Source organism: Hippocampus comes, unplaced genomic scaffold (assembly GCF_001891065.2).
Source record: "Hippocampus comes isolate QL1 unplaced genomic scaffold, H_comes_QL1_v1.1 scaffold43, whole genome shotgun sequence".
Lineage (NCBI taxonomy): Eukaryota > Metazoa > Chordata > Actinopteri > Syngnathiformes > Syngnathidae > Hippocampus > Hippocampus comes.
The window spans coordinates 301,127-322,664 of NW_017805276.1; the positions used below are offsets into that span (position 1 = coordinate 301,127).

Genomic DNA, 21,538 nt, shown 5'->3' on the forward strand with positions numbered 1-21,538 from the left:
CGTCATCGCGGGGAAAAGCGGTCCCGTTGCGAGTTTATTACGCAATGTGTGCCTCTTGTGTGACGCTTTGACGAGCGATGCTGGTGCAAACTGCAGCCAGGGATGCTGCTGGCTCTGGATGGGAGGAAGGCCTTTTCACCTAAGCAAAGGTCAAAATTTACTCAACAATTTCACAATCAATTTTAAAAGACTTGGCAGTAAAAGTGACATACTAATTTACATCATCGTGTTGCGTTGTGTGCTTCTGTTAAAATGTGCACAAAAACATCTAGAAAGCAACTTGCCCTCTATTTGTTAACGTGGTGTGTTACTTCCTACATGCTGTCAAACAAGAGTGGGAAACCTACAACTATAATACTGAAATGGCACTACAAAGGAAGAAAGTTGTCCAGCCCTACAGTCAGGCACAAAAATGTTTGCTGGGGAGGCAGTATGTCATCTGGATGGACTTGGGCTTTGGAACTGGAGGGTTGACAGTTTGAGTCCCATTGCGACCGAATGTGAAATGGCAACTAGTTGTTGGAGAGATTCTAGCCTCTTTCTTGACAACTGTCGATGTACCTTTGAGCCATCACATAGCTCACGAGGTGCAGCCCTGCATGCACACTCCTTTCACGCTATCATCTCGGATGCATAAAAATTTTGCATAAAAATAACAAAACGAGGCAATGCCGTTTTCCTGTGTAGAGTTTGCATGTTCTCCCTGTGCTTGTATAGGTTTTCTCCGGCTTTAGCCCTCATTCCAAAAACATGTATGCAGGTTAGGATTCATTAAAGTTGTACATGTGAGTGTGAATGGTTGTGCCCTGTGCATTGGCTAGCGACCAGTTCAAGGAGTATCCCGCCAAAGTCAGCTGCGACAGGCAGTCTAAACCTCACCCTCTCCTTCTCTAAATATCTTCTTAATCCTGTAAAGGATAATGATGACAAATGGCTGAAAATGAACGGAGGTTTTTGAAGGTGAACAATCCCGCCTCCGTATGTGTCGTCAGACCACCTTGTGAAAAGTCCATAAGTGAAAAGTGACTTTCTGCTCTCACTCAGACAGTCAAATTATATTTTCTCTCTGGTAGTCACATATCTTGTCTTGATTATTTCTCCATAGTTTACTTTATCTGCTGATGCATTTGTCTTTCCTCATCTTCATCAAGGGCTTGTGTGTCTTTTGCCACCAAAAACCGCATCATTGGAAATGGCGGAGGTTTTTGAAGGTGAACAATCCTGCCTCCGTATGTGTCGTCAGACCACCCCTTGTGAAAAGTCCATAATTGAAAAGTGACTTTCTGCTCTCACTCAGACAGTCAAATTATATTTTCTCTCTGGTGGTCACATATCTTGTCTTGATTATTTCTCCGTAGTTTACTTTATCTGCTGATGCATTTGTCTCTCCTCATCTTCATCAAGGGCTTGTATGTCTTTTGCCACCAAAAACCGCATCATTGGAAATGCAGCCAAGAGTCAAGTAAGGACACTCCCATACTGTCCACTTATTGAAACTGACTCTCAATTGAAATGACTTAAATGTGCACATGATGCTTTTTTTCACCCCTCCAGATGATAACAAACTTCAAAAATACAGTCCATGGCTTCAAAAGGTTCCATGGCAGAGCATTCGATGACCCCTTTGTGCAAGCAGAAAAAAACAAACTACCTTACAGTTTGCATAAACTACCTGATGAAACCACTGGGCTGAAGGTGAATTGTCTACAAAATTTAATTCTGATTGTTTTTTTTTTTTTTTCGGGGGGTGCATTTTCATCCATCATTTTATATCTCTATCTCAGCCTGTGTACAAAAAATTTGTACCTTAACAGCATGACAGTGTTACCGTTACCATGAGTTTTAAAAGGGTGCATTCATTCTTCCAAGGAGGATTCATTAAAGAAAATAAAAATAAAAAAGCAGTCCACATCTCTTGCAATGGCCACAAAAACAATCACTTTGCCCATTCTTCGCAGTATGTGATTTAAAGAAATCCCAATTCCTTTGTGTATGCAGGGTCAGAAGCTATAATGTCACACCTAATTTCAAAAGAAATTCCTGATTGAGAAAGCAACACGAAACCTCTTAGATTAATGGCAAACTGTGTTTTCCAGGTGCGTTATTTGGATGAGGACAAGGTGTTCACCGTGCAGCAGATCACAGGCATGCTGCTCAGCAAGCTGAAGGAGACGTCAGAGGGCGCCCTGAAGAAGCCCGTGGTGGACTGCGTGGTGTCTGTGCGCGATGCAAACGTTTCTGCTGATTTTACTGCCAAGCCTTCCCAAACTCAACCATAAATGTTTGCGTTCTGTATTCCACAGGTACCGTGCTTTTTTACAGATGCTGAGCGACGATCCGTGTTGGATGCTACGCAAATAGCAGGGCTCAACTGTTTACGGCTCATAAATGACACCACTGCAGGTCAGTAGAATTGTAAGATAAGTTCGTTACCTTCCTGCTCAAGGTTGCGTTGTTAAGCTGTGCAGCCATTAATGGGAACAGAAATCAAAATCGGATCCAGAGAAAACCAATACTAGCAAAGGAGAACATGCAATCTCCACATAGAAAGGCCAGAGCAGATATAAAGTTCTCCCAACGGTTGTCTGACTGATGCTTTGTGAATATTTTCATTCATTCTGCGAATCTGCGGGTAGGATTCAGTCACGTGACTCAGTCAAGTTAAAACAAGATTGTTTCAAATCTGGAGGAGTGTCCCATCTCGGCGACGTAATTTAATAGCAAGTCCACGTCCCTCGCCTGGAAATGATTCTGGGTTAGAAAATAACATTGTAATATATGCCGAAAAATGGTCGTCGCAAAGAACAATTGCCCGACATTGCAATGTGACCCGCGATACAAATGAATTTGACAACCCTATTTTAAGGCTTTTTACCCATCTGAACCATTGTTGCTGCTAATTATGGATGCCACTGTAGGCTACAGTTTTGTCAGTATTCTACCTGAATTGGAATGCAAATGTGTTTGTAATATAATCATATCTAAAGGCAGGCACATAAAAGTTGATAATTCTACAGTATTTAAGAATGCATAAAGGTTCAAAACCAATTCCATTTCAATTTGACAGTGGCATTAGCCTATGGAATCTACAAACAGGACCTTCCCACTCCAGAAGAGAAACCTCGCAATGTTGTGTTTGTGGACATGGGACATTCATCTTACCAAGTTGCAATCACGTCTTTCAACAAAGGCAAACTCAAGGTTAGTCGCCTTCCAATTTTTTTTCTTGTCTCCTCTCAATTCTCACCCTGAGCCTTTTTCTCACTGAGCTCCGTCGGTGCCGTGCTTGGTCTCCAGGTCCTCGCCACAGCGTTTGACCCCAATCTGGGCGGGCGTAATTTTGACGAGGCCTTGGTGAATTATTTCTGCGAGGAGTTCAAAGTGAAGTACAAGCTGCACGTGCGAGACAACCCCAGGGCTGTGCTCTGTCTGCATCAGGAGTGCGAGAAGCTCAAAAAGCTCATGAGCGCCAACTCTTCAGACCTGCCTCTCAACATTGAGTGCTTCATGAACGACATTGACGTTTCCAGCAGGATGAACAGGTCCGAATAAAGACACAGCTATATAGCATGATAGCATGGAACAAGATTTAGATTTTTGTTTTCCAACCCGCAGGGCCCATTTTGAAGAGTTGTGTGCACGGTATTTAATGCGGGTAGAGACGCCGCTGAAGGCCGCCCTTGAACATTCAAGTACGTCCCTATAATTTAATCCACTCGGGTATATCAGGTAATGTAAAGTTAACTTGTTGTGTGGCAGAGCTGAGCCGAGACGACATCTACTCCGTGGAGATAGTGGGAGGCGCGACAAGAATGCCGGCCGTCAAAGACCGGATCGCCATGTTTTTTGGCAAAGACGTTAGCACCACGCTCAATGCTGACGAGGCTGTCGCCAGAGGCGCTGCTCTTCAGGTTCCCATTTTCTTTCTGTCTTTCCTTCTCTCTGGAATACATCCTGCTGTGTGTTAATAATGTTTTTATATTTGTCTCATTCTTTTGTAGTGTGCAATCTTGTCTCCGGCGTTTAAAGTGCGTGAATTTTCGATCACCGATGCTGTTCCGTTCCCGATTACTCTGCGCTGGAAATCAGCAACAGAAGATGGACTCGGGTCAGGGCACATCACATCCTACAGTCCAGTCCAGGGGTTTCGGAACTCATTTCGTTCAGGGGCGACACAGTCTAATTTGATCTCAAGCGAACTGGACCGGTAAAATCGTCGGATAATTCACATAAATAATGATGAGTTGGTGTTTTCTCTTTGTTTTAATACAAAACAATACAAGTCCATTTAGAAAATCGATTGACAATTATCACATACCAGTGATGGCATCTATTGGGATGGAACGATTCATCTATTTAATTGATGTATCGATGTGTCTGCCCTGGCATACAATACTTTGATCGGCGCTGGACTAGTTTACATTGATGCTGGCCACACATTTATACGTTAATGATCGATTGAATCGATATACTGAACGAAATAATTTTTTTTCCCAGCAACAAACCTGACGAATCAATATAGGTGGCTGCCGTGCAAGGTAGTGGGACAGACCAAAGAGGTTTTGCTGCTTTATTTATTCAAAAAAATTGATCATAAATTTCCTCATGCTCAAAAGAATTACTTATTATTGCATACGCACGTTTTGCGCACAAATGGATGTGCACGCGTTGTTATTTAAAGAGGTCCCTCGAGAGCGCGCAGAGAACTGTCTCTTGCTGCCACGCAACATGTAGACCGGCTGATATTTTTGACAAAGAATATTTAAGCCTTGGGCAAAACTGTTTGAACATACAGTTCTTCTTTATGAGAACAATTGCAGCATCAGGTTATTATTAAAATACAAGTTTCATACTTGAATATCTTTTTTTTTTTTGTTCCACAAAAGAGAACGTTGAATAGTATTCAGATATATGAAGCACTTTTAGCAAAAGGGTTTGTTTACATTGATGTTTTAATGCATGCCGGAGTCCTTGCATATGTCACACCAAGTTCAATTTCCGGTTGTCTGGCTATCATCGCACTTCTCATATTTGCCACGACAGTATTGGTTTTCACCTCAAATGTCCAAATTCTAATTGTCATTCCCTTTTCTTTTTGTTTTAGAGAGTGTGAGGTGTTCAGTAAGAATCATGCTGCTCCTTTTTCCAAAGTCATCACCTTCCATAAGAAAGAGCCTTTTGACCTTGAAGCCTTTTACAGCTGCCCTCACGAGCTTCCCTATCCAGATTGTAGGATAGGTAAGGTTTTATTCTCTGCTTCATGTCCATACGTGAAGATCACACTGAAGGGTAATGAACCAGTCAGTACTGAAGCTTTTGAGTTTTGAGTCTGAAAATCTGAATCTCTTTTTCCCTCTTCTGTTGCTAGGGTGCTTTTCAGTCCAGAATGTGGTGCCCCAGCCAGATGGAGAAAGCTCCAAAGTGAAGGTCAAGGTGCGCTTTAACGTCCATGGCATCTTCAGTGTGTCCAGTGCATCTTTGATTGAGAACCAGAAAGGAGAGGTGGAGGACATGCAGATCGACGCAGAGCCACTTGTGCAAAATGAAGGCAGGGCAGAGGAGCAGGTAGAGGGATTTCAGTTTCAGATTTTAACGTATCTACCAAATGTGATTTATCAGGCATCATCAATATTTTTCATTTCAATGTCAATGATATTTGTCAGACCAAAATGCAGGTCGACCAGGAAGTCCAAAGCCAGGGCGACCAGCCAAATGAAGACAACACTTGCACCACCAAGGTCAGTGGGACAGATCACCATGTCCTGTGTTTTCCTTTCCTCATAATAAACACAACCATGCCGATAAAGTCCCTCAATTCTACTCTTGATTAAGTATACCCAGCGATTAAGAAACTGATCAATTCTTCCTTTAAAATAAAACCAAACAACGCAATTAACTTATTTTTCATGCGGCCTTGTACACACCCTTTATTTTTTTGTTCTATTTTGGTCTATCATGATTAACCCTGGAGAATCCACAGGGTCAATTGCCCGAAGTCAACTGGGATGTGCTCCAGCACACCCCGCGACCCTTGTGAGGATAAGCGGATCAGAAAATGGATGGATGGATGTCGTAATGAGTCCTCTAGGATATATTGTCACAAGAGCAGCTAAGTGTGTTTTGTGGTGCAGGGGGGTACTGGTGGTGCAGGGGACAAGCAGGACCCAGCAGCAGTAGCAGTGAGCAAGGCCAAAGTGAAGGTGAAGAGCGCCGACCTGCCCATTGTGGCCAAAAATATCAGACAGCTTGACAGCGAGGTGCTCTGCAACTTTGTCCAGTTTGAGGTGAGTCTCTCAAACGGTATTTCTAAAGATCAATCGATATATCGTCAGCCTCGCAACAATTGGCCACTAAGTTTTCTTGATCGCTACTGGTTTCAGTTATTTATGAGACATTGAGGACATTTCACTGTCAATTTACTTTGAATGTCAAATCAGCGTTATAAAAGTCAAGGTAAAGCAAGAAGCTGATTTTATAAAGTGTAATTACTGTGCGTACTTTAGTATTCGTATGTTGCCTTTTAGAGACGTGGCCTAGTGAGTGACACCAGGAGCTGGTGTTGGGCTGTGGTGCAGTGCATGTAAACGTCTTGGCGTGAGACATCAGCTCCTTGAGAGTGATCTCATATTGTGTGTTTGACCCGTTTAATAAGTAGCTGAGAGTGAGGCTTTTCTTGCCCACAAGCAAGGCATTAAAGTACCTTAGTTGCAAAATTTTATTTATTTATTTTTTTTACTTCACTCAAGCAATGACATATTTATTGCTCGCATCACAAATCAAATCAACCTTTCAACTCTTTCCTGGAAAAACTAATCTTTTTTTTTTTCTGGGTCACAGCGTCAAATGATTGTGCAAGACAAACAAGTGAAAGAGGCAAATGATGCTAAAAACGCTGTGGAAGAATACGTTTATGATCTCCGGAACAAACTGTGTGGTATCTATGAAAAGTATATCACGGAGGAAGTAAGTGCTGTTTTTATTTTATTGTGTTGCATAATTTGGAAGAATCAGCATATGGATGTTGATTTTTAACATTTGTGATGAATAGGACAGCAACCGGTTGACGTTACTCCTGGAGGACACTGAAAACTGGCTGTATGAGGAAGGGGAGGACCAATCCAAAGACGTGTATGTGGAAAAGCTGGATGCACTCAGGGTTTGTTTTCTATCACTTTGCATTCGACATACGATTGGAATTTGATAGTGTGTGCTGAAGAGTATATGCATGCTTAGAGTCTGGGTCAGCCTATTCAAGACCGGCACAGAGAGCACGAGGACCGGCCAAAGGCTTTTGAGGAGCTTGGCAAGAGGCTACAATTCTACATGAAGTTTGTGGACTCTTACAAACAGAAGGTGAGCATTTTTTAAAACAGACAATTCACTGCATTTCCTCCCACATTCCAAAAACATGCATGGCAGGCTCATTGAACACACATAATTGTCCCAAGGTGTGAGTGTGAGTGCGGATGGTTGTTCGTTTCTGTGTGCCCTGCGATTGGCTGGCAACCGGTTAAGGGTGTCCCCCGCCTACTGCCCGAAGACAGCTGGGATGGGCTCCAGCACGCCCCGCGACCCTCGTGAGGATAAAGCGGATCAGAAATTGGACGGATGGATGTAAATAACCTAAAACGTGCATTCCAGGATGATGAATGCGATTGCAAATTCTCCACAGGATGAGCGTTATCTCCATGTGGCTGCAGAGGATGTCAACACCGTGGAGAAATGCTTGAATGACAGCATGGTCTGGATGAACAGCAAGATTAATGCGCAGAGTAAACTGGCCGTCACTCAAGATCCCGTTGTCAAAGTAGCAGATATCATTTCCAAAATCCAGGTATGCCCCCCCCTCCTCCAATTATGAGTCTTGCTATATGTGCTCGGACTTCAACGCACTCAAAACTTGTGACACCCATGCAGGAGCTGCAGGATGTGTGTGCTGCAGTGATCAACAGGTCCAAGCCCACAGTGGAAGAGACGCAGGAGGTGATTGAACATAACAGCAGCGCTCCTAATAACGGCCCGACTGCTCAGCAAGGCCCAAATGGGGCTGGCGACGCCAAGGGAAACCAACACACAAAACATACGGCAAAGGAAATGGAAGTAGACTAAGAAGATTGTCTGATCTCTATGCCTGCATCTCCATGACGACCATCAGCGACCATGTAGACAGTAAGGATAGCGTTACAGTAACTGGGACCACTTCTCAATCCTCACCAGCCACACAGGTGGATTTAGTGGCTTTGCTCATTTCCATTTTGTCAGTTTGCACTCTTCTGTCCATCCTCATGTGTGACTGTGGTGTGCTCCTGCTCTCAAACGCTTTTGACTATTAAAAGAGACCCAATAGATTGAAATGTTTCAACATTCCCTGAAAGGAAGCATTTGCCTTCTGTGTCATCTATTTGTAACGTGTGAACCCCCCTCCTCCAGAGACCCACAGAACTACAGTAGACAACAGCTTTTACCAAACTGTTAGTTTGTATGCAGTAGTACTAATTCTACAGTATATATTTGTATGTAATACATTTGGGACATCAAATCTATTTTAATATTTAATACAAGCCATCATATTTAAGGTATATAAGAACAGATTCCCAATGGCTAACCTTGAGTCTCTGTTGGAGATGATGGGATTTCCCTATTTCCATGTTGATTTTCATGCAAGTTTCCATTTAGGATTTTAGTTGGAAAATAAACACATTCAGCTGTAAAAACAAGAGTCATCTGTTGTTCAGTCATATTCTTAGCAAATGAGATGAAATAGCTAGTGTTTACCAGGTGTAATATAAGGAAGGATGTTATAAAGAAAATACAAGCTGTTGCTGACATTTATGGCATTTATTATTATTATGGCAAATTGTATGGAATATTCCAAGGTGTTGAGTCTGCTAAATATCTGTCAAACATTTTCTCCGAAGAAAAAGTTATGAGGCGGAATGTCAAACTCAAGGCCTATGTGCCAGATCTGGGCCTCCTAGTCATCTCACGTGGTGTGCAAAGGCTTGCAATGGCGATTATATAATATGCTGGGGCAATTATTGGAGTTCCCATGTCGAACAGATTGTGGAAGGGACAAGAAGTTTAACATGCTCAAACCACATGAATAACCAACACAGCGCAGTTCAGAAAAAAAAAGTGGTGTGACATTAATGCAGTGTCCAGTGGAATTTAATCAGCATCTTATGGCCTCTTCAAATGGACACAAAGCAGAACAAATGCCATCATAGTTTTTATTTATTTTTACTGGCAAAATAATTCATACCGTTCAAACGATTATTGTTTGTGTTTCCTAAAATACCACAAACTTTTCCTAAAAAACCCTCGACTTACAGATTTAAGATGGTGATGTTTCATATGTGATCCATTTTATACGAAAGAGTATGTTTTGCATTATGAGCCAAAATAAAATTTTTGGCATAACGATATGTGCAATTTCTCTTTGACCGAAGCTCAACATTTAAATAACGTTTACCAGAGTTGATGGTTTCGTCAACAGAGTTTTCTAAAAAAGATTTTATGCTTTTTCTTTCAAAAAGGTAGGAATTAAATTGTTTGAAAAATTACAAAACAGTGAAAACGATCGAGCCTGACTCCTCGAATCGCCCTGTTTGACGGCGCTGCATGAGAGGGTTTCAAAATTACTGCATCCTATTTCGCTGTGTCGCTTGGGGGCGTGGTCACTGCTGCGTCTGAATGACGAAGCCTGACGTAAGCACGCAAACTAAAGGGCGCATATTTTCAAATATGGAGGCGATGGCAACGTTTTGGAAGGCAATACAACAACACCCAGCGTTTGCCCTCTGAGAACCGCTTGGACGGATATCGATGAATGGATTACTTCTGCACATTTTCTACATGCATCGACAACGACGAAAGAACTCACGATGAGTGTTTCAATCGGCGAGAGAATTGAGGTGAGTGTTCACGCTAGCTAGCATGGACTGGCTATAGCTAGCAGGGGCATTCGGTAACCGAAATGGTTTTGTTGTTCCTTGTGTCAAAAAACTCATAATAAAATCACATTTGTGCTAACACGTATATTCCGAATATTGGGTTTGAGACAATTATTGTTCGTAGAGTTTCAACAGCCACCACCTTCTAATCCAAAATTATTTGGGAAACGAACTATTGCAGTGTTGTTCATTATCATTGTGTCGCTGTTTGGTTGTAAACGTAACGTAACGTAAAATCGGGTTGCATTCTAATTACAATTAGTGTGGTTTTTTTTTTTTTTTGCTATACGTTTTTTCTAAATAATATTTGATACGCTATGCACAGAAAACAATATAGTCATGAATTTTACTTTTACTATTTCTTCCGACCGTACTTAAACCTATTTTATTACTGTCAGTGTTTAAACATACAAATACATTCTTAGTTATTAATATGAAAGTTGTGTGTTTTATTGTTTGTTATTGTTGTTAAATGATACAACTATTTATCTTTTATGCCTAACATATCCAGGAATTGACTGTCCAAAAGAGGCTACCGATTACACTATTATTAGTTATTTGTGAAATTACAGTACGTATTCACTTACTTATAAATATATTAAATTATAACCTTTTTACGAGTGTATTCTGAAATTGGCTGACCATAATGTCTACCATTGATGCTTCTATTTGTACATCCAGAATATATATTTTTGGCGTGTAATGTTAAAAAAAACAAAAAACAAAAAAACATGTTTCTTTATAGATGGGTCAAAAAGGATTGATCCACTACTTTGGTGAATGTGATTCACAGCTTCCTGGATTGTTTTGTCCAAAATGGATTACCATGTTGTTATTATGGCTTTTATTATTCTATGCTTTGTTGTTGTCTGAGTGTGTTGACACAATGCGCCCGCTGCTTGGAGACGGCTCCAAGTGGCTTGGTTCGCGGGAAGCGCGCCGGGATAATTACAGGTTGTGGTTGGCCATCTGACGGACGTCAGGTGTTCTTGGCTTGTGCGGCCGTTAAGCGTTTGTCTCGGCGGACAACACTTGTTGGCGCCTGGGCTCGCATCCCGTTCTTAACGGAAGCAGCATGAACCACAGTTTACTCAATTACTTCCGCAATCTCAGCTGCAGTGAAGATGAAGAGGAGATCTTGTGTTATACTAGGGAGCTCGCCATTGAGGTACCATGCTTGTGATCTACTCTGGATCAAAGTGCAATTTCTACGAAAGTGGAAGCTGTCTTGATTGACACTGTCAAAGAGGGACCGGTATTTGTTTTACAGTGTGTTTATTATTTGTGCTCATTGGCTTTTCATGTCTGGTTGGGAGGGATCCCAAATCCCAGATTTGACCTTCCTGTGTGAAGTTTGCATGCTCCTCTCACATCCCAAAAACATTCTGAATTACTCCCCTGGAACCTGAAGACGCCATGTAGAAGACATCTGCTAAGATGAATGATGCGCAATAATAAACATCATGTTCAGTGAATACGTCTGTCAGTCTCAATAAGACCTGTTAACAGATTTTACAAATGTATTTGGTTTTCCAAAATGGACACTGGCTACCAGGTAAATATTATTGTGTTCATAATATTCACATAATTGTTTTGTAAGCTGTTTTATTGATAGTCTGTAGGGCTGTCACAATCCAATATTTTTCCAATTATTCTGTTGTTTATTCCAGAAATTAATTGAATAATTGGATACAATTTTATTTTGCTTTAAGTGTTGCTATTTGGTATTATTTAATCATTTTAACACAGAACTAAACAACTCAAATTTTGATTCAGTTACTGGTTTGGCCATAGTTTCCAAAGTCAAGGCAGATGTCTACAAATGTCTTGTTTTGAGCAGCCAAAAAAAAATAACCGGTCTGCTTTCATGAAGGGCGACCGAAATCACAGGATGGATCTAAATGACAGCTCAATGATCAAAATAGTTGTTGTTTAATTTGATAATTTATTAGTTGTAGAGATGGAACGTGGTTGACTGGTTCGTACATCCACCTCACAGTGCAGCGGTGCAGGATTTCGATCCCGGCTCCGGCCTTCCTGTGTGGACTTTGCATGTTCTCCCCGTACCAGCGAGGGGTTTTCACCGTGTATTCCGGTTTCCTCTCACATTGTAAAAACATGCATGGGATGTTAACGGAACACTCAAAATTGTCCCGAGGTGTGATTGTGAGTGTGATTGGTTGTTTGTCTATGTGTGCCCTGCGATTGACTGGTAACCAGTTCAGGGTGTCCCCCGCCTACTTCCCGAAGACAGCTGGGATAGGCTCCAGCGCCCCCCGTGACCCTTGTGAGGATAAAGTGGATGGATGGATGGATGGATGGATTATTTCTCAATGATTTGGTTCATTTTGACAGCTCTAATCAGCGGGCACACAATTTCATTGACTTTTGGCCATTGTCATTCATCATGATCATTGGATGTGCACGGTAACGCCTTTTTGCCAATACACGCTGCATTTTAGTCATGTGGTTCTTGACGAGGGCCAGCATGGTAGTTGTGGTTTTCTTCTTTTCAGTGCTGACGGGTTTGAATCTTTTCCCGTCTTTCAACCAAAGTCAGCTGTGATAGGCTCAAGATCACTTGCTGCCCTAATGAGGATATGGAAAAAGTGTTGGATTTTTCTTGTGCTGAAATTGTTTGGCAAGAAGTTCTGAAGAAGCGCCCTTTGAAATAATCTGCCTTTTTTTCTCTCCCTCCTGTTTGTTTTCTATTCAGGATTTTAAAGTCCTCACCCTCCTCGGCAAAGGCTCCTTTGCTTGTGTTTACCGGGCAAAATCCATCAAGACAGGCCTGGAGGTTGCCATCAAAATGGTAAGCACGACCTGGCTAATGACAGGGAATTGGCGTTACCTGTCAGGAAAAGTCGAGCCTACAATAAGTCCCGCCCACACAGCTGTCATCAGAGACTGCTGAGGTACAATTAGGACATCCTGGCTCCCCGCGCGTCTCGGTGCTTCATTGTCTTTACATGCGACAGATTGACTCCCGTAACACCTGTTCGGTAGCAACGACATCATCTTCTTCTGTCTCCCTTTTCAGATTGACAAGAAAATGATGCACAAAGCTGGGATGGTCCAGCGTGTGACAAACGAGGTCGAGATTCACTGCCGCTTAAAGCACCCTTCGATACTTGAGGTAAACACAGAGGACCCCCCCCCCCCCCACACACACACACACAAAACACACACACAAAACACACAGTGCCTTTTGTTAGTGTCGCCATGGTTACATCACACAAACTGCCCTCTGGGCTGCTTAATGCTCAGTCACTATTGTCTTCTTTTCAACGGTTGACTTTTTTTCTTTCAAAGACTTCCTTATGATGATTATGTTTTTGACCGGCAGGCATACTCAGTATTGCGTCATGATACAAAAAAAAATAATAATAAAATTAGCAATGGTGTCAAGAAGCATTTTCAAAATCTTTCCAGCTTACATGATTTTATGTTTGCAGTAGCGGTCCAATCCCTCTCTTTTCAGTTTTCATTTCATGTGCTCACTTTTTCCTGTGCTCAATCATTTTATGTACAGTATTCCTCAAAGCTAAATTGCACTTGCTATCCGTTTCTCAGCTGTACAATTACTTTGAAGACAATAACTACGTGTACCTGGTGTTGGAGATGTGCCATAATGGGGAGATGGGCCGCTACCTGAAAGAGCACAAGGTGCCGTTTTCTGAGGACGAAGGTCAGAAGTTTTCATTTTTCCATCAAGCATCCATATTTAGATATGTGGGATCCAGGACATGGGATACGCATTGATTGCTGTGAATAGTTTTCGCAGCGGTGTGAGAATAAGCAGGGCAAATGGTGCATGTTTGGAAGGTTCCGAATGCTGATGTTGATTGCTGTTATATATTTGGTGTTTCAAGATTAAATGTAGAGTTCTTCTTTTCCTTTCGACTTTTCCCCCCCTACAGCGAATCAGTTGCCTCCATCTGACCCCGTTTTGTGCGTCGTCTTCTCTCACACCAGCTACCTTCATGTCCTCTTTCACTACATCCATAAACCTCCTCTTTGGTCTTCCTCTCGGCCTGCTGCCTGGCAGTTCAAGAGTCAGCATCCTTCTCCCAATATATTCACTCTCTCTTCTCTGGACATTTCCAAACCATCTCAGTCTGGCCTAGAGTTATGTTACCGTATTTGCCTCTTATGTGAAGCGCACAATGCATTTTGGGTAACTCTTCATGACCTGTTGTGCAGGTTTTTTTTTTTTTGGGTACTCAAGCCCTGCCAGCCCTGCTCGCGTGGCAACTTCAAAATAAAAGCGTATCTGGTCATTGATGTCGAGCTACCCACTTTTCTTCCTACACACATTTTTACATTTTTCGTAACTGTGTATAGAGGAGCAATTGACAAATTACGACCGTGATTCATGCCTACTTCAAATGTGTCTTGTATGCTTGTCTACAGCGAGACACTTCATGCATCAAATCGTGAAAGGGATGCTCTACTTGCACACGCACGGCATCTTGCATCGGGATCTCACCTTGCCCAACCTGCTGCTCACCAGCAACATGAACATTAAGATCGCAGACTTCGGCCTGGCCACCCAGCTCAAACTCCCCAACGAAAAACACTTCACCATGTGCGGGACACCTAACTACATCTCCCCCGAGGTGGCCACCCGCAGCGCTCACGGCCTGGAGTCGGACGTCTGGTCCCTGGGCTGCATGTTCTTCGCCTTCCTGATGGGCCGCCCCCCGTTTGACACGGACACGGTCAAGCACACGCTCTCCAAGGTGGTACTGGGGGATTATGAGATGCCCGGCCACATTTCTCCACAGGCCCAGGATCTGATCCATCAGCTGCTGCAAAGGGATCCCGCCCATCGGCCCAGCCTGTCCGCCGTGCTGGACCATCCTTTTATGACCCGGAGCCTGCCAGGCAGGACCAAGGAGCTGGGCCCGGGTGACGACATCTCCATGGACAGCGGGATCGCCACCACCTTCACCGGCTGCGCCTCTTCCACGTCGGGCAGCGGCGGCAGCCGCCTCCAGAGGAGGACGAGGCACGTCGTTGGCTTGGCCCTGCCCAACCGCATGGCGGCCGCGCCCGGTCATCCGATCCAGCCCAGTCCGGCCTGTTTTGAGGACAGAGACCAGTGGCGGCGGCAGCAGCAACCGCCGGACGGGTTTTATCACGAAGGCAGGGGCAGGCCGCCTCACGGGGGAGCGAGTGACCAGCCCCACTACCTGCGTCGAGCTCACTCCTCCGATCGCTTCGGCTCCTCCGGACCACTCCAAGGGCCCGATCACGCCGAGCAAGGTCGGTGTCACTCAGAAGAATCGCTGACAGTTATTGGAAGGGCACCCTTCCCCTCGTCCTCGACTCCTCATCCTTTCTCGGAACATGGGCAGATTCCTTCACCTCCTGTCAAGCAGTCTGCAAAGTAAGCACTTGCTTTCGATGCGTTCTTATTGACTCGAAGCGCTCGGGTTTCTTTTTTCATTTGACTCCTTTCGTTTTCTAGCTCGGAGTACTTGTTCTCCAATCAGACGGCGCATCCACCAAACCTTCAATATCAAGACATGGAGGGAGTCACGAACTGGCTCAACAATGATGGTAATCTCTTGTTCTTGTTTTAAACGTAGTACCAACCGGAAGGATGGATAGATATAGAGATGCGTGGACGTAAAATCGTAACGTCAAATAGTATAAGAATGAAGTTGTTGTTTACGACAGAATGTACAAGAATGATGTTCTAATTTCACCTGAATGAAGCCCTAATATATGAACAGCTTTAATATTGCATGAATAAACATGTCATTTTCCCAGACTAGTAAATGAATAACGATGTGACAGCCACCCTGATGACCACAAGCCTGGCAAAATCAACCAATTAATTATTAATTGTCAATTACACTTTGGAAAAAAATTGATTTGGGGAATGAAGTCATAATAACGGGCACGAAACAAATGAGGAACGGAGAGCATTTTTGACACGTCACACTATACTCGGTGTGGTTTGTGTGTTCTGAACTTCACGTTAGCCCGCTAATGTTTTGCTTCCTTTGCCCTTTTGCTCGCGGCATAATCTTAGCTCCGCTCACCTTAAGCTGCAGAAGGCACGGAAAAACAATCGCTTTAAATACTCCAAACACGGATGAAAGCCGCGGCTCACGTAGATCCTGACAAATATTGTCTTTCTCTTCTCAGGATGTGGTCTGAGGCCCCTCGACAGAAGCGCTCACAGCAGCGGCGTCAGTTTCCACAGCGACAGAGGACACGGCTCTTGGACGGAAAAGCCCGTAAACCGGGCCGCCGACCCCCATCGTGGCCTGCATCGCCCCCACCCCTCCGGCTTGGACGTGTACCAGAGAGAGAATATACCTGGACCCCACCTCCAGCCTCCTCATTGCTCGCCGTCCTCCTCCTCCTCCTCCTCCCACAGCGACAGAGGACACGGCTCTTGGACGGAAAAGCCCGTAAACCGGGCCGCCGACCCCCATCGTGGCCTGCATCGCCCCCACCCCTCCGGCTTGGACGTGTACCAGAGAGAGAATATACCTGGACCCCACCTCCAGCCTCCTCATTGCTCGCCGTCCTCCTCCTCCTCCTCCTCCTCACAGCAGCCCCCGGCCAAAGCCGCCGTTGACAAGGGGAAGAAGACGCTGAGAGATCTCGTCCCGCCTCTCTGGGCCTCCGGCGGACGGGTTTTATCACGAAGGCAGGGGCAGGCCGCCTCACGGGGGAGCGAGTGACCAGCCCCACTACCTGCGTCGAGCTCACTCCTCCGATCGCTTCGGCTCCTCCGGACCACTCCAAGGGCCCGATCACGCCGAGCAAGGTCGGTGTCACTCAGAAGAATCGCTGACAGTTATTGGAAGGGCACCCTTCACCTCGTCCTCGACTCCTCATCCTTTCTCGGAACATGGGCAGATTCCTTCACCTCCTGTCAAGCAGTCTGCAAAGTAAGCACTTGCTTTCGATGCGTTCTTATTGACTCGAAGCGCTCGGGTTTCTTTTTTCATTTGACTCCTTTCGTTTTCTAGCTCGGAGTACTTGTTCTCCAATCAGACGGCGCATCCACCAAACCTTCAATATCAAGACATGGAGGGAGTCACGAACTGGCTCAACAATGATGGTAATCTCTTGTTCTTGTTTTAAACGTAGTACCAACCGGAAGGATGGATAGATATAGAGATGCGTGGACGTAAAATCGTAACGTCAAATAGTATAAGAATGAAGTTGTTGTTTACGACAGAATGTACAAGAATGATGTTCTAATTTCACCTGAATGAAGCCCTAATATATGAACAGCTTTAATATTGCATGAATAAACATGTCATTTTCCCAGACTAGTAAATGAATAACGATGTGACAGCCACCCTGATGACCACAAGCCTGGCAAAATCAACCAATTAATTATTAATTGTCAATTACACTTTGGAAAAAAATTGATTTGGGGAATGAAGTCATAATAACGGGCACGAAACAAATGAGGAACGGAGAGCATTTTTGACACGTCACACTATACTCGGTGTGGTTTGTGTGTTCTGAACTTCACGTTAGCCCGCTAATGTTTTGCTTCCTTTGCCCTTTTGCTCGCGGCATAATCTTAGCTCCGCTCACCTTAAGCTGCAGAAGGCACGGAAAAACAATCGCTTTAAATACTCCAAACACGGATGAAAGCCGCGGCTCACGTAGATCCTGACAAATATTGTCTTTCTCTTCTCAGGATGTGGTCTGAGGCCCCTCGACAGAAGCGCTCACAGCAGCGGCGTCAGTTTCCACAGCGACAGAGGACACGGCTCTTGGACGGAAAAGCCCGTAAACCGGGCCGCCGACCCCCATCGTGGCCTGCATCGCCCCCACCCCTCCGGCTTGGACGTGTACCAGAGAGAGAATATACCTGGACCCCACCTCCAGCCTCCTCATTGCTCGCCGTCCTCCTCCTCCTCCTCCTCACAGCAGCCCTCGGCCAAAGCCGCCGTTGACAAGGAGAAGAAGACGCTGAGAGATCTCGTCCCGCCTCTGTGCGCCTCCAGGCTGAAGCCCATCAGACAGAAAACCAAAAACACTGTTGTAAGTGCTTTCTGACATCATGGCGCCAGATTAGCTGAGTTGATTTATTGAGAGGAAGCGTGTCTTCTTCACAGGTGAGCATCTTGGATACGGGCGAGGTGTGCATGGAGCTCTTAAAGTGCCAAAATGGACAAGAGAGGGTCAAGGAAGTCCTTCGGATTTCCTCTGATGGTTCAATGGTGAGCGCTTAAGATCACACACAAAATTCTTCTGATGATCAAGGCAGTTTTCCCTGGCACAAACATTGCACGGCACAAAGGTAAATAAAAACGTCCCAAGAAGTGTAAATCACTCACTGGTGTCATGCGTTATTTCCTGCAGGTGACGATCTACCAGCCCAATGGTGGTAAAGGCTTTCCTGTGCTGGACCGCCCGCCTGCGCCCCCTGAAGATATCCTCATTTGCAGCTACGAGGATCTTCCAGGTGAGAAACCTACTCTCAGCGCACGTTAACCACCACCTCGCTGTGATTTGAAACTCAAATCCCATCCATTGTTTTGCGTCAGAAAAATACTGGAAGAAGTACCAGTATGCCTCCAAGTTTGTGCAGCTGGTCAAGTCCAAGACCCCCAAAGTGACCCTTTACACCAAGTATGCAAAGGTCATGTTGATGGAGAACTCCCCTAACGCTGACCTGGAGGTCTGCTTCTATGACGGTGAGGCACCAGCGCTCCACTCCGGCTCACTTAGACTGTCTGATGGCATTTTAATGCACCCTCATGTGCAACATTATTGTGTGTGATTGAGCATTCAGAATCGTATCTCACTAAATATTAAAAATAACACAAAAATGATTAAAATCAATATTTTTTTACATGACACGTTCGTTGATTTCTCCCTCCGCAAATGTGAGTCAGTATCATTTGACGTTAAATCCCCCTACGGACACGCATTGTCGAATGCGCATCACAGGGGCAAAGAGCCACAAGACGTCAGAGCTGTTGCGAGTCGTGGAGAAGAGCGGCAAGTCGTACACGGTGAAGGGCGAGGTGGGCCTGAGCGGCCTGAGCACCGAGAGCCGCATGTACGCCGAGCTGTCGGACGAGGGCCACCGCATGTGTCTGTCGCTGCAGGCCGCCATCGAGGTGGAGGAGCGAACCACACAGAAAGGGCCCTTCTTCCCCATCATCATTGGGAGGTAAACTTTGGAGACTAGCTCATGTCACGGACCGATGCGTGATCTATAATTTTATGAGTGCGTGTAGACGCATACGCAGAGATATATGCACGCGGATGCGCATATGCTCATACAAATATACACACGCATACATTTAATCATTTTTAGGAGGCCCGTCATCCCCGACTCTCCAATCTTGACATCGCCTCCCTCCCAGCCTGCGCCTCCTGATCATGTTTCGCCTTCTCGGCCTCCAAAAATCACTCCTCCGGTGAGTCTCCGGTAGCATTTCTATCCAAACGCGTTTTATCCTGAACAACCGTATCTCTAAAGATAAAACACTGTTTGAGTAGATGATCTCCTACGACGGCTCTGATTTCAACTCGCCCAGCCTGAGTAAAAAAAGCTCCCCCGCGTGTCAAGAAGACCTGCAGAACACCAGCAAAGTGGTCAAGTCCATTTTTGTGCCCAACGTGGGCTGGGCCTCGCAGGTAATTGACGCCCCGAGCCGTTAGAATGGACAATGCGTCAGAGCCGGTCATCCAGATGCTCCGTGTTGTCGCCTCAGCTGACGAGTGGCGAAGTGTGGGTGCAGTTCAACGATGGCTCTCAGCTGGTGGTCCAGGCCGGAGTTTCCTGGCTCTTGTACACCTCTCCCGAGGGATGCGTCACCAGGTGATAAACGGCATTTCTCTATTTCACCATCAACTAAAATAGTGAACCACCGCTCTTGGCGGAGATGATCAAACAGGCAGCATTGTAAAGCAAAAACACCATCCATCTAGCATGTACACAATCATAAACCCATGTCACCTAAATATATGAATGTATTTTTTTTTAATCAATTTATCTCATATCATTTTTATAGTTGATTTAGTCTAAGTTAAAAAAGAACACCATCACAATAAGTAATTGGTTATTTTGAATTAAATTCATTATACGAATAACTTCTTATAACGTTATTTTACGTAAATGTTTTAATATCTCGATGAAACAAAACCAAATGTGGCGTGCTATAATGTCACAAGCTTGCACGTCGGTTTGAATTCGAAACAGTACCACTTTTGGGGCATCCCACTTTGGAGGTCCCACTGCACAGTACCTCTGTGACAGTGTCTCTCAAACTGAGCATTATTGATTACCTCTGCCAAGGAGGTTGTTTCTTTCCCATTTTAGTAGGGTAGAAACTTCACAACTGGTTTCTATACAAACATTTGAGAGGTGGGCCAAGGACTCATGTTATATAACTGACATAAACTAACATGAACTTTAATTGAGATGCACGTGTACTTAGACTGCAGTATGTGCTAAATACACAAGAACAAAGTAAAACTACTTAAACGCAGGTGTGTGTTGATTCTAGGTACAAGGAGAACGATAAACTTCCTGAGCATGTCAAGGAGAAGCTGCACTGCCTCTCCACCATCCTCGGCCTGTTGGCCAAACCGGCAGCTCGTCATCCACAAGCACATTAGCGTTTACTTCTTCACCTCCTTGTAAATATCTATGTGTTTATGTATGTTAGATGGCTTTCTTCTTCCCCCTTTTTTTTATTTTTACATGTACAGAGGAATATGCAAAATATTTAATTTTTATGAAGTGATTCTTTTGTAAAGCAGCGTTGTGTTGCAGCTGTCTACGAGCAGTACAATGAAATGTGGCATTCATCAAAGGGGGGGGGGGCAATAAATGTCTGTAGGCTTGTTTTGCGATTGCCGCCCATCGCTTTGCACCGCTTAGCTGGACATTTCGAAATTATGTTAAGATTCAAACACTAATATTGACACCATTCCGAACGACTCAAACACAAACACAAGATAAATTTCCACTCGTTTATTTCATCTGTGAGTCGGCTGATTTAAAAAAAAAAAAGTTTGTGGATTCCTTTTCATGACAATGCATACCAAACAACGCACTGTAAGGAAGCAAGCTTAGGCGTATATACACGTACTGTACACGACACCCAAGGAGTAAACATTTTCAAGGTGGAAAGCAGAATTGCTGATCAGAATGACACTGGGGGACACGTGACCAAAGGTAAAATTCACCTTTTTTTTTTTTGGGTGATGTACAAGTGTGACAGAAAACAAAACGTATGCTTCCTCTAAGCCTGCCTCCCTACACCTTTAAATGAAGGTCAAGTGATTTAAGTGGAAAAGTGTCCTGAATGCTGGTGAGATGTGAGTTTACGAGAGAGGTGGGCGCCCTTTTCCCTATCAAGGATCATCCAAAGGATCATATGAAATCCATCCATTTTCTATACCGCTTATCCCTTATTCTCAGCTGCAGACTTGACCTCGGGCCAATGCTAATCTACAGGATGAGGAAGTGCTGAGATGTCAGGAGACAGACTTAGAGGAAGGCATATCAGGATTTCGGCCACTTTGCACACATCTCTCCCTTTTAACGCCACAATTTTGTCTTTTTTTTTTCTGTCCCT

At 44.4% G+C, this 21,538-nt stretch overlaps 2 protein-coding genes across 2 annotated transcripts; both read left to right on the forward strand.

Moving 5' to 3' along the window:
* Positions 1-1,358: 1,358 nt before the first annotated feature.
* Positions 1,359-8,719, forward strand: hspa4l (heat shock protein 4 like). The gene is made up of 18 exons (XM_019870303.1): positions 1,359-1,462; positions 1,555-1,695; positions 2,097-2,219; positions 2,304-2,403; positions 3,068-3,201; positions 3,298-3,542; positions 3,616-3,692; positions 3,760-3,911; positions 4,002-4,108; positions 5,105-5,238; positions 5,369-5,565; positions 5,664-5,738; positions 6,132-6,284; positions 6,838-6,963; positions 7,049-7,156; positions 7,234-7,353; positions 7,673-7,834; positions 7,918-8,719. Exons 1-18 carry the CDS (start codon positions 1,412-1,414, stop codon positions 8,107-8,109), a joined length of 2,397 nt encoding a protein of 798 aa, XP_019725862.1. The 5' UTR covers positions 1,359-1,411; the 3' UTR covers positions 8,110-8,719.
* A 2,117-nt stretch (positions 8,720-10,836) lies between these two features.
* plk4 (polo-like kinase 4 (Drosophila)) lies at positions 10,837-21,036 on the forward strand. The gene is made up of 15 exons (XM_019870195.1): positions 10,837-11,121; positions 12,670-12,765; positions 12,994-13,089; positions 13,527-13,641; positions 14,367-15,345; positions 15,427-15,518; positions 17,635-17,981; positions 18,056-18,160; positions 18,303-18,405; positions 18,488-18,637; positions 18,894-19,119; positions 19,267-19,369; positions 19,452-19,589; positions 19,667-19,773; positions 20,462-21,036. The coding sequence occupies exons 1-15, from the start codon at positions 11,029-11,031 to the stop codon at positions 20,571-20,573; spliced, it is 2,862 nt and encodes a 953-aa protein (XP_019725754.1). The 5' UTR covers positions 10,837-11,028; the 3' UTR covers positions 20,574-21,036.
* Positions 21,037-21,538: the final 502 nt, after the last annotated feature.

Excerpts from the sequence above, each read along its gene's own strand:
- plk4 (XM_019870195.1), top strand. The coding sequence starts at position 11,029 with ATGAACCACAGTTTACTCAATTACTTCCGCAATCTCAGCTGCAGTGAA. Across the intron at positions 13,642-14,366 it reads GCCGTTTTCTGAGGACGAAG|CGAGACACTTCATGCATCAA; the intron begins GTCAGAAGTTTT and ends GCTTGTCTACAG. Across the intron at positions 19,120-19,266 it reads TTCCCCATCATCATTGGGAG|GAGGCCCGTCATCCCCGACT; the intron begins GTAAACTTTGGA and ends AATCATTTTTAG.
- hspa4l (XM_019870303.1), top strand. The coding sequence starts at position 1,412 with ATGTCTTTTGCCACCAAAAACCGCATCATTGGAAATGCAGCCAAGAGT. Across the intron at positions 3,912-4,001 it reads CCAGAGGCGCTGCTCTTCAG|TGTGCAATCTTGTCTCCGGC; the intron begins GTTCCCATTTTC and ends ATTCTTTTGTAG. Across the intron at positions 7,157-7,233 it reads AAAAGCTGGATGCACTCAGG|AGTCTGGGTCAGCCTATTCA; the intron begins GTTTGTTTTCTA and ends ATGCATGCTTAG.